The 14,446-nt window shown below is 37.5% G+C and overlaps 1 protein-coding gene across 1 annotated transcript; it reads left to right on the forward strand.

The window, feature by feature from the left end:
* The first annotated feature begins 38 nt into the window (after positions 1-38).
* Positions 39-13,669, forward strand: FANCB (FA complementation group B). The gene is made up of 8 exons (XM_005015184.6): positions 39-1,076; positions 2,091-2,243; positions 2,755-2,847; positions 7,352-7,480; positions 8,363-8,529; positions 10,576-11,030; positions 11,852-12,089; positions 13,186-13,669. Exons 1-8 carry the CDS (start codon positions 171-173, stop codon positions 13,604-13,606), a joined length of 2,562 nt encoding a protein of 853 aa, XP_005015241.4. The 5' UTR covers positions 39-170; the 3' UTR covers positions 13,607-13,669.
* The last annotated feature ends 777 nt before the right edge of the window (positions 13,670-14,446 follow it).

The following is a 14,446-nucleotide window of genomic DNA, read 5'->3' on the forward strand; positions in this document are numbered from 1 at the left end:
CGTGAGGTGAGGCCACGCCCCCTCCCGCCCTCCTCCCGTCGTGCCCCGCGCGCGGCGGCGGGAGGTTCGGACGGGTGCGCGCCGCCTCCTCTCCCCTCCCCTCCCCCCCCTCCCCTCTCGCTTTCCGTTAATTCCGTTGGGGCTCCAACGGCCCCGCTGCTGCCTCAGGGATGGCCGCGGAGCCCCCGGGTGGCGGCGGGGCGCACGCCCTGCCCTTCGGCGGGCAGGTGCTGGTGCTGTGGCTGGCGGAGGCGGAGCTGCGGCTGAGGAGGACGGCGCTGGGCGGCGGGCGCTTCGGCGGCGGCTCGAGCGGGGCCTTCGGGCTGCGGGGCCGGCGCCGCGACGCCGCCATCGTCTGCTGCGGCTGCGCCGCGCACGCCGCCACGGGGGTGGTGCTGCCCTGCGTGCTGCTGAGGAGGAGGAAGAGGAGCGAGGCCCTCGAGTACCTGCTCCTCGCCGTGCACGCCTCCAACCGCTTCGAGCTCTCCTGTCAGTTCGAGCTGGACTACGAGCTGAAGGAGGACGTCAGGCTGCTCGGCGGCCCTACGGTGCTGTGGAGGCACGCTGACAGGCTCTTCTACATCTCCCCTGGCACCGGCACGGTGCGAAGCCCGCCCGTTCAACTTTCTTCTGTGGTGTGGGCAGGGGAAATCGAAGGAGAAGGCACTGTAGTCCTAGGGGTGCGAACTGCTCGCTTGCAAGAGGACGAAGCTGAGGATGGGCTCTCCGCTTCGGACAGAGCCATCTGGGGCACCGAGTTCTTCGGCTACGCGATCGAAGCGCAGAAAATGCTGGCCAGCACGTGCTTCATGCCCCACGCGTACAGCAGAGTGGTGTCCTCTGTCCACGTCTGTAAGAGCGAGATGCTGAAAAAGCAGCTCAGAACATCAGTGGTTGCCGTCACCCACAAGAATCAACTCATCTGGTTCCAAGATGGTCACCCTAAAGGTGTTTGCGAGCTTCCTTATGAGAAACCGTGGTCAATAAAAACAGCTGTAACCAGTGGCAATCATTTGCTATTTATTGTGTCTTTTGCCTCTGGGAATGTGTGTGTTGTACGGAGTGAGAACTTACAGGTATTTGTGGCCTTCAATAGCTCCCTTTTACTATCCTATTTTTTTTGTACATATTGTCTTACCTGAAGCTTCTGCAAGTGAAAAACCTACATGTTCAGGTCCTATAACACCTTTTTGTTGGTGTTGATTGTGTTAAAATAACCTGTTTTAAGTATGAGTAATGAAAAACTTTCATTTATTTCTTACAGATTTGAAAATAAATCCTGGATTCTAGTATTTAATAATGCATTTTTATAAGCCTAGGCCAAAGCTTCTGCTGATAATTAAAAGCTTACATAGTATGAGGACTTAAAGTTATAAGATAGTTACAAATGGGTTTACGTATTTTAGGTTAAAATGATAGTAAATTTGTATTGTTTTAAAGCATACCTTTCTTGAAATTGAGAAGCTTTTGAGTCTTACTTCCCAGTCACAAAAAAAAAAAAACAAACACGCTGCTTCTAAGACATCATAGAATGGCTTGTGTTGGAAGGGACCACAAAGATCATGTAACTCCAACCTCGCTTTTCTTTCCTGAAGTCAGTAGTTACAAAACTGCTAGGGTTTTGTAATAATCTGTCAAGAAGTCACGTAACTCAGGAAATGAAAGTGTCTGGTCCTCAGCATTTTATAGATATTGTTACTGTACAATTTTGGCTTTACATCTCAGTTATCTTTGTTGTGTATGGCTACACATTTTTCTGAATGTAAAAGGTAGAATATCTGGAAGTGATCTGAAATTATTGTGCGTTCTAAATAACTTGCACAGCATTCAGCTATTCATCTGTTTGACTACACTGAAAAAGTGCAGTCTCTGCCACCTGTGTCCTGGAAAGTGGTCTTCAAAGAGGAGTGGCTAGGCTTTCCCAGTGTTACAGAGGCTCCAAACAATGGATTAAGATCTTGAAACTTACGAAATCACTGTATTCCAGACACTCAATTAGGGTGCCTCATTCTAAAAAGCAAACTTCATCAAAACAACATCTCAAGTACAAGATTTATTCCAATATATGTATTTTGAAACTTCTACTGTAGGTTGCTTCCAAGTGGCAGAAGGTGAAGTCTGTTCTGGTAGATGATTTTGTTGGCTGTGGAACTGACCAACTGTTGCTGCTTTTTAAGGATGACTCCAGTACGGACTTGTTAAGTACATTCAAAATAACGGATTTGGGGAAAGTCAACTATGAAGTAAGTTCAGTTTGCCTTTTCTCAGCTGCTCAGTCTGTGCTTACTAAATTAAAAACTCTCAAGAAATTATTAAGATACTGGTACAAAGTGAAATTGGATGTCTGTTGCAAAATGCCCCGAATTTTGAATACAACACTCTCTGAGTCTGAATTGCAATGTAAGTTACCTGAGGAGGTTGTTTTGCTTTCTGGACAGCATCAGCATTCTTTCAGGAATTTAAAATAATGTGGTTGAAAATGTTTCAGATGTGCAACAAGTTTGCTACAAGTTTCCTAGCTTCTAGCTAGGAAAATTAAGGTAAATTATCTATCAATTATCTTCTCATAAATGGGCCTTTTTGTTATATACTACCAAACGCTAATTGCTTTCAGAAGATAAAACTTTTCTTTTAGAATGCATATGGTTACTCTTATGGTGTTCCCTGTAACCCCCCCCTCCCTTTATTTTAGTAGGATGTAATAGCCTGTACCTTTCTTTCAGCTTTTTACTTTTTTAATTTATTTTTTTTTAGAGTGGTATTAACTACAAAGATGATGTTCCTGCTGCAGAAGGATTGCAAGAGAATGGTTTGCTTACCATCCAAGCTCTTGAAAAAAGATTACAGGTTTGTACTCCATAGTACTCTGTATTTTCTGTATATAGCCTCTGTATTCTCTCCACATTACTTTATCATTACATTACCCAAAGGGTAAGGTTAACGATACTGATGCTGTTTTTATTGGAGAAGTGATTAATGGAGAAAACAATGTTATTTAGTGTCCATTCCTGAACTGGTGGTAGTCTGCTTCAGTTCTCTCAGTTATAAATGCATATGGGTAATCAGAAGGGTCTAATTTTATTTAAAATTTTGAGATAATGCTGAAGCCATCTTTTAAAGGCTTTGTAACAGTCATTTTACTGTTAGATACTAAACAACCAGTTTTATAAAATCAGAGTGGCTACTTATTTTGCTCGGCATTACGTGCTTTGAGACAGTGTAGTGACAGGTTCCCAAAAGAGTGCCAATGAGCAGCAGCTAATCCTGAAAGAATCAACTTTTCCTTTGTCTATGGACTTCAGTCAAGTCAATTTTGACTTCTGCCCTACTTAGTGACCATGGTTATTTCATCACCTGCTGACAGTTTTCTTCCAGTTATTAACATCTTTCTTAGGCTAATATTGCAAAGTAGAGTGAGTGAAGTTAAAATGTATCCTTTTAATTAGCTTCATTTATAAAACAAGCTGGGGGAAACTTGCTGGAATATAAGTAATAATGGGAATATATTGTTGGCTGCTAGTGAAACGTGAAAATGCAACTTTCTAACTTTCATTCTGTTAGTAAACCTCCAGCGTGCTCTCCAATATGTTCTTTTTCAGAACTGCATGTAGTTACCTTGGTCTAAGGTAGACGGCTAGCAATTGACCAAATAGGAAAATTAAAAACAACAGCAAAACCCAGAAACTTAAGGAGATAGCATAAATCTCAAAGTGAGCCAATGATGTAAGAATGTTGTTAGTTTGTTGAGAGTGCTTTAAGTACAAGATAGAAGGTAATTATTCTGTTCATTTGAGAACTAGTGAAAACTTCAGTGTTGTGGCAGATGGATCTCCAGCCCTTAAAAATTGAAGCAAGTTGACTGGGAAAAATTTAGGACTCAGATAAAAGCAGGAATCTGATCCATTACGGAAAGACTGAAAAAGGAGATTTTTCTATTTTTTAATGACAGAAGAGATGTTTGGAGTTGTCATTCAAAAGATAACTGTTTCTTGGAAAACACTGAAAAATGGATTTGCCTTTCCTGGAAGGCAGAAGAAAGTAGTTTGATTAATTCCAAAGACCTCAGGAGGTCCCTTCCAACCCTAGATTTTCACAGCTATTTGCTTTGTGCATTAGAGGCTTATTGGCTTTCACATAAAAAAGTGCATATTTCCTTCACAATACACTACTTTCTCTTTTTAGACTCTTTTGGTAGTCAAATATTTTAAAATTGAATTATTTGTTCCTATAGTCTGTCCTTACTTAGTAAGCTACTTTCTCCCTCTGCCAGACAGACATTAGTTTTCCCTCTTGTTTGTTGATCCTTCCAGTTTGATCATGAAGATGTCTGCCCTGCCACTGACTGCAAAATGTTTTATGTAACTTGTCTTTTGACATTGGTCTTTTTTAAAATACCAGCTGGTTTTCTGTTTTACATCTTGGTGGATCTGTGCTAGGATCAAATGAATACTCTGTTTTGCACATTCTAATGGCTCTGGTAGAAGCAAGCCACTGGCTGAAGTTCTCATGTATCATCTGCTGACACAGTCCTTCTGACAGAGACACAGAATCCGTCATAAATATATATATTTTTAAGTAGTAGATCTCTAATTTCCAAAACCACATGCTAGCACAAGCACTACAAGCAAATCAAAAATCCTCTTATGTTTTAATGCTGTAAATCTTTGCCATTGCCATGGTGATGAATTTGGACGTAGGTGCCTTGGTGTTGCTTCCCTGTTGAGATCTCCGCTGTTTTGTGTTTCCCTGAATAGTAAAGTGCTGTTGCTGCTTTGTTGCAATCTGATTTATTACTGAATTTCAAGGATGGTTATTTGATACAATAGTGCATGGAACCTGCTTAGCTTGGAAAAGTCCAAAAGTTATTTAGCTTTGGAGTGGGGGCTCTGATATTCGTTATCAAAATTTGGGTCCTGTAGAAATTTGCAATCTAATCGTGCTTTGACAGTCTCTGTGCTATCTGCTATGTTAGGACAGAGTGAAATAGCAAATGCAGCCCTTTCTCATACCTCTGTTTTTACCCCTAAATATTCTACACTCGCATAGTTGTTTCCTAGCCACGTGAAAACTTTGGCAGGACTGAGTTGTGCTCCACTCCATAGGAATAGGCTGCATTTAAATTATGCACAGTAATATGTATAAGCTGCATTTTGCAGATGGTAAAACTGAAAAATCTGGAAGTGTATTTTTGTAACTGTTCTAAGTTTCTCATGCATTCATTCTTCCTTCATTCTTCCTTAACATTCGTTACAGTATCTTCTGAGGAAAACTTCCTTTGACAGAGTAGTGCAGCTACACTACAACAGCCACAGTTACAGGGTTTCTGATGATTTTAGTTGGCTGTTCTGGCAGGAGTGCTGGCCTGATCTACATCCAGCTACTGAACAATTTTGTAAGGATTATAATGCCGTGTTCTTTTGACTGTGATAAAATTGCTTCCTTCAACTCAGCTTGCCTGTTTCAGGGCAGGGTTGGTGTTTTTTTTGTTTTTGTTTTTCTCACATCCTTCTGATTTATTGGATTGCTACAATGTCTAATTGTTTCTGTTCCTGTCCTAGTAATGTTGATTCGGTAGTGGGTGGGAAGTATTCAAGAAATGTTATGTACAACTAATTTTTATTACTGTGTTTAGTCTGAACTTTCAGTAGTTATTCTTCTGTCTTTGCTGTAAATCGACCCTTTTTTCAGTTTGTTTTTTTCATAACGGATTTTAGTCACTAGAAAACCACAGAGCCTGTTACTTACTGTAGCAGCAGCTTCATATTCTAGGCCTCTGAATTAGGTTTCTCTTTGGCTTTGTCTACTTTTTCTGTTTCACCTTTACTTTTCACAGTATTTTAAGTCTTATAATAAATCTTCCTTTTCATTCCCTTTGCAAAAAGGCCACAGTTCTTGGTAGTTTTAGCTTTATTTATTTATTTAATTACGAATATTGTAACTTTAACAGCAGCGTGTCAAAGCACTGGCTGTTTTACTTGACACTAAGTCTCTGCCTTAATTTGTTTTGTTTCAGACAGTGATTCATCTGTTCTGCTGTTTACGCTGGATTTTCTCTTAGCTCTGTTGTGTTCAACTCTTTACTGCAATGGTTTTATGTTGGTATTTATCTTCTGTTTTAAAGTGATACACTCTTATTTTCTCAGTTCCACAGCGCAAAGGTTGTGACTTCTGCCAACACTTGTTGGTCAGCACATCTTGAGATATGAGACAGAGAATGTGCATTTCCCTTCTTGCAGAGACAACAGTAGCCACATGTTAGTCTAGTTTTGCCATGTGATAAATTTCAGTTCTCATTCCTGTTGCTTTGTGAGGGGAAGAAGCACTTGCAAAAGTTAGATGGGTCAGCAAGCATAGATGAGTGAATCCTTGGCCATTTTGTCTTTTAGTCTGTGCATTCCTGTTTGTTTTCTGTATCTCAGTTGCTCACTCGGGAGTTACTCACCAGTGGGACCGAGTAATGTTTTGGTATTCTGATAACTGCAATTAGGAAGAGATCGTAGAAACATCTTCTTAACTTTTCCTTTTCTTTCTCCACCCCAAATCTGGCATTGGAGTATTTTGTGGAATCTGGTACTTTGGACACATGGTTTGATAGGTGGTGAATCATTTTGTTTTATGATAGGTACTACTTGCTCTAAATGCTCTTTACTGTTGCAGCTTAAGCAAATGGCATCATTTCTGTTATTTGGAGTGCTTTTTATTCAGTCTTGCCAGTTGGTGATAACTTATCTTGATGTCTTTCTATTTCTTTATTAGTTTAGAGGCTGGTTTTCGGTTCTAATGGTAAGCTTTGTTCTCACGTCTTTTGATGGTAGCAGACTTCTTGGGATCTTGTCTTCCAGAGGACAGTTTTGAGGAGTTTTCTTAAACTAATAATCTGGAGCCGGCGTGCCTTTTTTTTTTTTTTTTTTAAAAAAAAAAACAAAACAACAACAACAACAAAAAAACACCACTGAGAATTAGCCTACATATTTGTCTGTCTGTAAAACTGTCGACTTTTCAATATATTTCCTTGAAAAATAATCACTGCAAGTCCTGACAAAAAATCAAAATTGATGTCATTACAAAAGTAGGAGCAATAATTAAGGAGATTACCTACCCGATTTGAGAATATTTACTTTAGAAGTTTAAGTTCAGCTCAAGCTTTAATTTTAAGAGGCCAGGACTCTTAGATTCATATTTTGGCAGCAGAGTAACCTGACCCGAACAATTTTTAGAAGCGCTTTTTGAGGAACAACAGGTTGTGATGCTTGCTTAAAATGGAAAGCTAAAGGATATCTTGGTAGCTTCAATACCAGTTCTTTCTTGCTGTAGACTAAAGCCAAAGTCTGATCATTTTTATCTTTTACAGGCTGGTCTTTCTTCTGTTCGAGAGCTCCAGCAGCATTTAGGTCTCAAAAAGAGGGTTCTTATTGAATCATGCAGAGCATTAATAGATCTTGTTGAAGAAAGAAGCCATATTCTACCAGCCGCAAAAAAGGTAAAAAGCAGAGGAGAGCACAGACCACTTCTGAGTTCTGCTGAGCCATTTGCACAGGGTGCTTCCCTCAACCATTTGTTACTTTTATCAGTATGGATTGCCACTATCAAAACTCACTAATTTGCTCTAAGTAAAGTCTGGTTCATTCTCTTAACCTGTCAGTGTATGTAGATAAGAGTAAATTTAATTGCTTTTCCTTGAAATTGATTCACACAGTACCTCCTGACTAGGTTGGATGGAGGTGTAAACTCCTAACAAAGAGTTAGTGACAAACAGCAGGGGGAGCGTACAGTCCTAATTGGCACAGTTGCCTAGATAACATGTTAGATCATGGACAGTTATTTGATACGAAAAATTAGCTGTGATAGATTTGTGTAAGCAAAATTGATTTTGTAACAGGGGCAGAGTGAATTGAAGCTAAAAAGGTGATGGGGTTTGTTCAAATGTTATTTTAGTATGTTTCCTTAAATAAATATCTTAACTTACCTGAAATAATCTTGATATTTCAGTTAATGTTGTTGTCCCCTTCAGGTCCCCTTCAGCCAGGTTAAATGGCAAATTTTAAGCAATTAATGTAATAATATAATATAACTTCTAATACCTTAAGTCTTCTTAGGATAATTAGTTATATTACAGTACAAGATTCATACTCATGCTGCTTAGGAGAGAATGAGTTGCTTTTGTCATGACAGCTTGTGTTTTAAGAAAAGGCAATTATATATTTTAAATCTATTCTAGAGAACAAACTAGTTTATATAGATTTCATTTTATGTATCTTAAAAGCACTTCCAGGGATCACTTCTGGCAAAACACTAAATAATGCAATATGAAAAAGAACAAGTATATGCACTTAATTTATTTAAACAAACATTTTTCTGTAAGGAAGGTCTTGTCTCTCTCTGGGATGATGTAGAAAATCCTCCTCATTCTCTTAGTAAAGAGGCATCATCGACATCTAAAGTTCCAGACCACTTCATAGAGAAACTGTGGCAGCGTGTTGTGGGTGAAAGCTTGGTAGTTGGAGTAAAAGTAACTGAATCATTTTCCTTGTAAGTATATGAATCTAATAATTTCGTTCTGTAGTTTTATAGAAATTGAGACTACAAGTTAAGCCCTGCAGTACCAAGAGTGGATTTTTGAGATTTGACTTTTCTCATTGTGTGTATAAATTGTTTCACGTGTGTCTCTTGCCAGTGTTGTTGCTGCAGCTTGTCTCTCTCTAGCACTGTGCAAAAAATGCGTTATATAGCCAAAAATTAGCTGCATCAATATAACTACATCGTTACTGGAGACTTTTTATAACAGCTTTCTTTGACAACAATTATGGTTCTCTATAGTTTCTATTAGCATAAGTAAGGTATACTGACGTCAGCAAGTAGTGTAAATTTAGTTCTGTCCTAGCTATAACATTCCTGCTGCCTTAGTGTTAATATCTTGCCATTCCTAGAATGCGATTTGCTTAAAAAGAAGTGCAGAAGAAAACATTTTAAATTCTCTGATCAACTTAATAGTGTTCAGCAATGCTAAAGTCAATATCCAATCAAATAAAGTATTTGCTAAGCCAATTTATTATGTAAATTACATGGAACAAAGAGGCATTCAATACTTAAAGTTTCAAAACTGTTTGTTTATTCTTATTGTCATTATAATGATTTGTTTATTTTGTACATTACGATTGCTTAGTTCTGGTAGTAATTACTACTGATGTCATTTCCCTCTTAGATGGAGGGAGATAATTTGAAGCATACTTTTTAAAGAAGCAGGATTACATTAAACAAACTTACGCTGGTGGAGACAGAACTTGCCTTTTGACCTATATTCCCACATGCTGTGTAGCTGAGGCTGTGTTAGGGTAAGCTTAAAGAGTGTTGATGCCACTGAAAATAATTCCGGTGGCTGTGAGGGAGCTGACCTATTAGGCCCTTTGGCTGCTCTGCTGGAGCTGTGGGTATATTATTGCTCAACTGCCAGGTTGCTGTAACTTTACAGGAAAGTTGACCTTGCCTTCTTGATGGCCTATTAAGAGCCACCAAGGCAAGAGATTGCTTTTGCCTTTCCAGTGCGTATTCTTTTAGCTTTGATGACAATTTGGTTTTGAAATTGAAATACCTAATTCCTGTATAGCTTCAGAAGCCCTCAAGATTTGTAACTGTTCTTTAAAAATCAGCAGCAAGATTGCCCTATCCCCCATTTTTACAGCTGAGAAAAAATCTGTGAAGATCTTCTGAGATCATTTGTCAAAGGTTACCTGGTAGGCTAGCAGCAGAATCTAGGTCTTCTGGTCTCCGGTTCAATACTCTGTACAACAACCTGTGGTTCCTGGTAAAAGGGCTTTCCTTCTTTCTACCCCAAAGCTGCAAGTCTTTACTGATTATTTTTTGGGCTTCCTACTAATGCAAGATTATAGTGATATTTTAGATTGCACTGTAATGTGGTGATACTTCTCTGTGAAGAAAATTAGACATTTATAAGACTTTCAGGTGTCAGTGACATCTTGAGACTGAGTTGATTGACAGAAAAAAAGAATCTTCATTAAGAGAAGATCAGAAACACTGCTATTAGGATTTCATGGAAGAACCCTGTGTTGAATGAACAAAGCACTTCATACATTTCAGGAAATTACTGAATGTTTAAGGAAATGGTATTTTAAATCTTTTATTTGACTCTCTACGCACGCTTTTGTTTGAATACCTAAAAAGCAATATAAAATACTAGAATAGCTTTTAGTTAAACCTCAAAGACAGTAGAGCTGATATTTTCTGAATTTATCATTAAAAGATTTGGATTTTAAAAATAGATTACAAATGCTGTAGAGTATCTGCAATAGTTATGTAGAATTTTCAACATATTCTGGGGGAATGAAATGCCCAAATTACTTGAGTTAAAGTGAGGCATCGAAATCCTAGAAGCTCTTAATACCAAGCTTAGATGAAACAGTCATTCAAAATATACTCTTTGTGCGTTCTCTGAATTAATTTGGAATGATATTGGACTTTGGTAGTCTTACAAGTCTGTATATGTCTGAAAAGTTTTGGTTATTTGTCAGAGGCGAAATGCATTCTGTGCGTGCAGTCATCTTACATGGATTTTTACAGGTCACTGAGTGATGTCAGTTTATCTTTAGTGGTGGATCAAGACTTCTCTTCAATTTCTCCAATTATTGAGTGTCGGAATAAAATCATTAAGCTGAACAAAGCCTTCTCAGCATTATCTGTTTCCTCGTGTCAAATTGAGCCTCCACCGAAAAAGATGAAATTGGACTTGCATAGCAAGAATGATCTGAAAAACCAGGTTCATAAGAAATGTTCAAAGATTAATCTGGAAGGAGCGAAGACAGTCACTGCTGTTACCAGCCTTTCACCGTTATTGGCATTTCATTGTGTATGTTGTGTAGTTCTACTACATGCAAAGAAACAAAAACATCAGAATGATGGTTTACAGAAGAGCAAAAAGATCACTTTACTCTGTGGGAAAGTTTTATTAAGTCTGGAAGATATCTCAGATGGAAAATACTCAGTAAAGATGCTAAGGGATAATAGTTACTGTACAGGTAAATGGCTTGATATGATTTGGATTCATAAATATGTGGTTGATTCTTCTGTTTATTCTAGATGAGGCTAAGTTTTCAGGGTGTAGTTATGTCTCTCTCTTTGAATGCAAACTGCACAGATTTTTTCAATTTAGAGATGGGTGAAATACAAGGCAGAAGAAACTTTTCAAAATGGAAAAAAGCATTGCTGTAAGGTTTTGTGATAGCATTGGTGCTGAAGTGCATCTGGAAAGGTTAACTTTAAAGATAAGTCTGAACATGGAAAGCTGCATCCTGCTTTTTTTTCATCTAAGATATTTAGTATTGATTAGACACACTTTTCTGACTTAGTATTACTATTTTCCAAATAATACCAAAGTAATTGAAGCTTTTCCTCATCTTCACATCTATTATTTTTTTTTCTTTTAAAGTTCCTGATTCAACTGGTTTTGAACTGGGCTTTTACTAATGTAGTGAAATGTCTTTCTGATCATTTTCAATGAGTTATAATTTCTTCCTTTAATGCTATATCATCAGCTAACACCAGTGTGTCATCTTACTATCATAGGAGGCTATTAATAGTATTCGTTTGGCAAGGTGATGCTTGTCTTTAGAGCTCTCTTTTTATACAGATGAGGCTCTGTTAATCAGGTAACCATTTTGCTTGACAGAAGTAGGTATAAGAATTTAGGTGAGAAGAAAATTTCCAGAGAACACTCGAATGCAGGTACAGACTCTCCAAGTAACACTAGGAGTGTGAAGCAAAAATCTATTCACATTTACTGCATGCAACCTGATCAAAATATTTAGGTCAAATATCTTTTTACTGTATTTTCTTGCAGGTTCCATGGAAGACATACTCGCTGTCCTTGCAGCATCTATGAGATTTTCCTTTCAGATTCAGTCTTCTGACTTCACACTAACTTCAGTAAATTCATGGTTACTTGGAGAAATGGAGTGCACGCCATTTAAAGAATGCCATGACTATATGTTCTGTCATAAAGCAGGAAATGTATACAGTACAGTTTTTAACTGGACCCTGAAAAGTCCATTTGAAGGAGTTCTAACGCTATTTTGCAGGTAAAATTGGTCAAAAAGTGTGGAATATATTTATCTAACATATACGCTTTAGATCATCTTTATATTGTTTCCTACAGCTGCATAGAATTGGTTTCATATCAGAACAATGTCAGAGCATGAGTTGTAATATTTAATTTTGTTTTGGTAGTACATTGGATTCCAAATATTCTAGTCTCCTTTAATATGCACTTGGTACTATTTCTTTTATTCTTTTCAGCCAATCATAATTTTATATTCATTATTCTTAGAGTAATATGAACATATGCTGATAATATTTGTTGTTTTTTTAAGAAAATTTTTAAGAGAATTTTAAAAAACAATTGAATTTAAACTACAAATAAAAATGCCTTTCTGATCAGCGTGAGAAACCTAGCTATTTGCAGATGCTTGTGGATGCTTTTTGTTTGTCTTTTGTTCTGAAACATTTTTTTTTTTTAATCAAAAGACATCTGCAGAGCTCATCTGGCCATATAAAGGAAATAAGAATATTTTGAAAAACTCTGCATTCCTCTTAGAATGTGTGTCAGTCTGTCACTGCATTGTATACACTATACTGGTGTCTAGGGGAGTCAGTTCCCTGATGTACACAACACTATTTTATTCGGGATCCTTACTAATTTTGAATATCTGAATTTAAGTGTAACACTTTCTTACCAGTGACCATTCCAAAAAAGACAAGTAGTGAGCCACCAAATAGCTGTGCAGTACATATCTACTGATAGCAACAACCTATGAATATAACTGACTTTTTTTTGCCTTTGCATGCAGACCAGGAAGCATATTTCTTTGTGTTATCCCATGTGGCCCTTACATACGATGAAATACTTCTTAAAGACAGAAGAGATACTCTTGTAACTGCATTTATTTTAATGTAGATTATTTATATTGCTGAACCAACATTTTTTTTGTGTACATTGGCTAAGTGCACTCCATTAGACAGTCCTTGCTTATGGTTGTGTATGCTGCATACACAGTACTTAAAACCATAATCATCCTAAGTTTTTTCCCTGTTTGATTTAAAGTAGCATTACTATAGTTGCCACTATTGAATTTTGAACATACAAGGTAGATTAATTACAATACTCTTATTTTACAGAAGTCTGACAGTCTTGTTCCAGTGTCTTCATAGCCTCACTAAAGTTCTCCCACCAAGTTGTGATGTAAAGCTCCTGAAATCTGGAAGCAAAGATGTACTTACTGAGCAGTTAGCGCTGGCTTTGGAAAAAGAAATGCTCACCTCACGGACTTCTCTCTCCTCAAAAGAAAGTAAAGCTGAAAACAGTTTGATAAGGCAGAATGAGCCTGGCAAAAAAATCAGTGATGCTCCTGTGACTTCTTTACTGGACAGTGAGGACAAAGTTCAGCAATTCAGAATGAAGCTTCAGAATGAACGGGAAGAGAGTGTGCTAAATATGAATCAAACAATGAATGGTACCCTTTATCAGGAAATGGCTTTGAAACTAGCAGAAGCTCAGCTCAGTTCTGATATGATTGTGTGGAGACTGAACAAGTCCTAGAAACTATTTATTTTGAACAAAGTTTTAATTAAAAATATAGAATTAAATATTTATATTTTCATATATACTTATTCATGTTATTTTTTTAATATCTAGAAATAACTATAGAATAACTAATTTGGTTGGTGACCTCTAGTTCAGCAAAAAAGAGTATTCAAGAGTCATTTTGTTACAGATTTCTAAAATACATTATGGTATTTTCTAATAAATGCTATTTCAAAGTTGTAATTCTCGATCTTGAAATACATTAGAAAAAAATAGCAAGCAAGTACTGTTCAAAATAATCCTATTAAATTTATAAGATGACTGCTTACACAGACAAAGCTAAGCTTTTTAGAAATCTTAAGACTAATCTAAAGTTAGATCTAAGTTAAGCAAAAAATTTTAATTCATAATTTGAGTGTGGGGTTTGACAAATTCAAAACAGCAACAGCCTATTTTCATGATAGATCCAGTATTTTAAATAACTTAGATTTAGTGATAGCTCTTAAAGAAGAAAGCTCTGACCATACCTTGCAGACCAATTTTTCAAGAGGCCGCCATTAGATCTGAGACAGTTAGGAGAACTTATTTGAGCTGGAGAAACTAGATCAGGCTGCCTACAAAATTTCAAGTATTCCTGAACATTCACCCTGTAATAAAATGCTTTTAGGTTTGAGAGGTTCATTCCCATGCATAAGTCTGTCATAGCACTAATTTGGTTGGTAAATCCTAGATGAAACTCTGTCCTTCCTTGGAACTTAGTCCAGCTTCAAAGACATAAGATTTGTTTGCTCATTCCCTCAGTTGTAAATGATTATCTGCTGATACTAGCTGCTCAGTGGTTTTGTCTTATCTCAA

The sequence above is a fragment of the Anas platyrhynchos genome, chromosome 1, assembly GCF_047663525.1.
Source record: "Anas platyrhynchos isolate ZD024472 breed Pekin duck chromosome 1, IASCAAS_PekinDuck_T2T, whole genome shotgun sequence".
Lineage (NCBI taxonomy): Eukaryota > Metazoa > Chordata > Aves > Anseriformes > Anatidae > Anas > Anas platyrhynchos.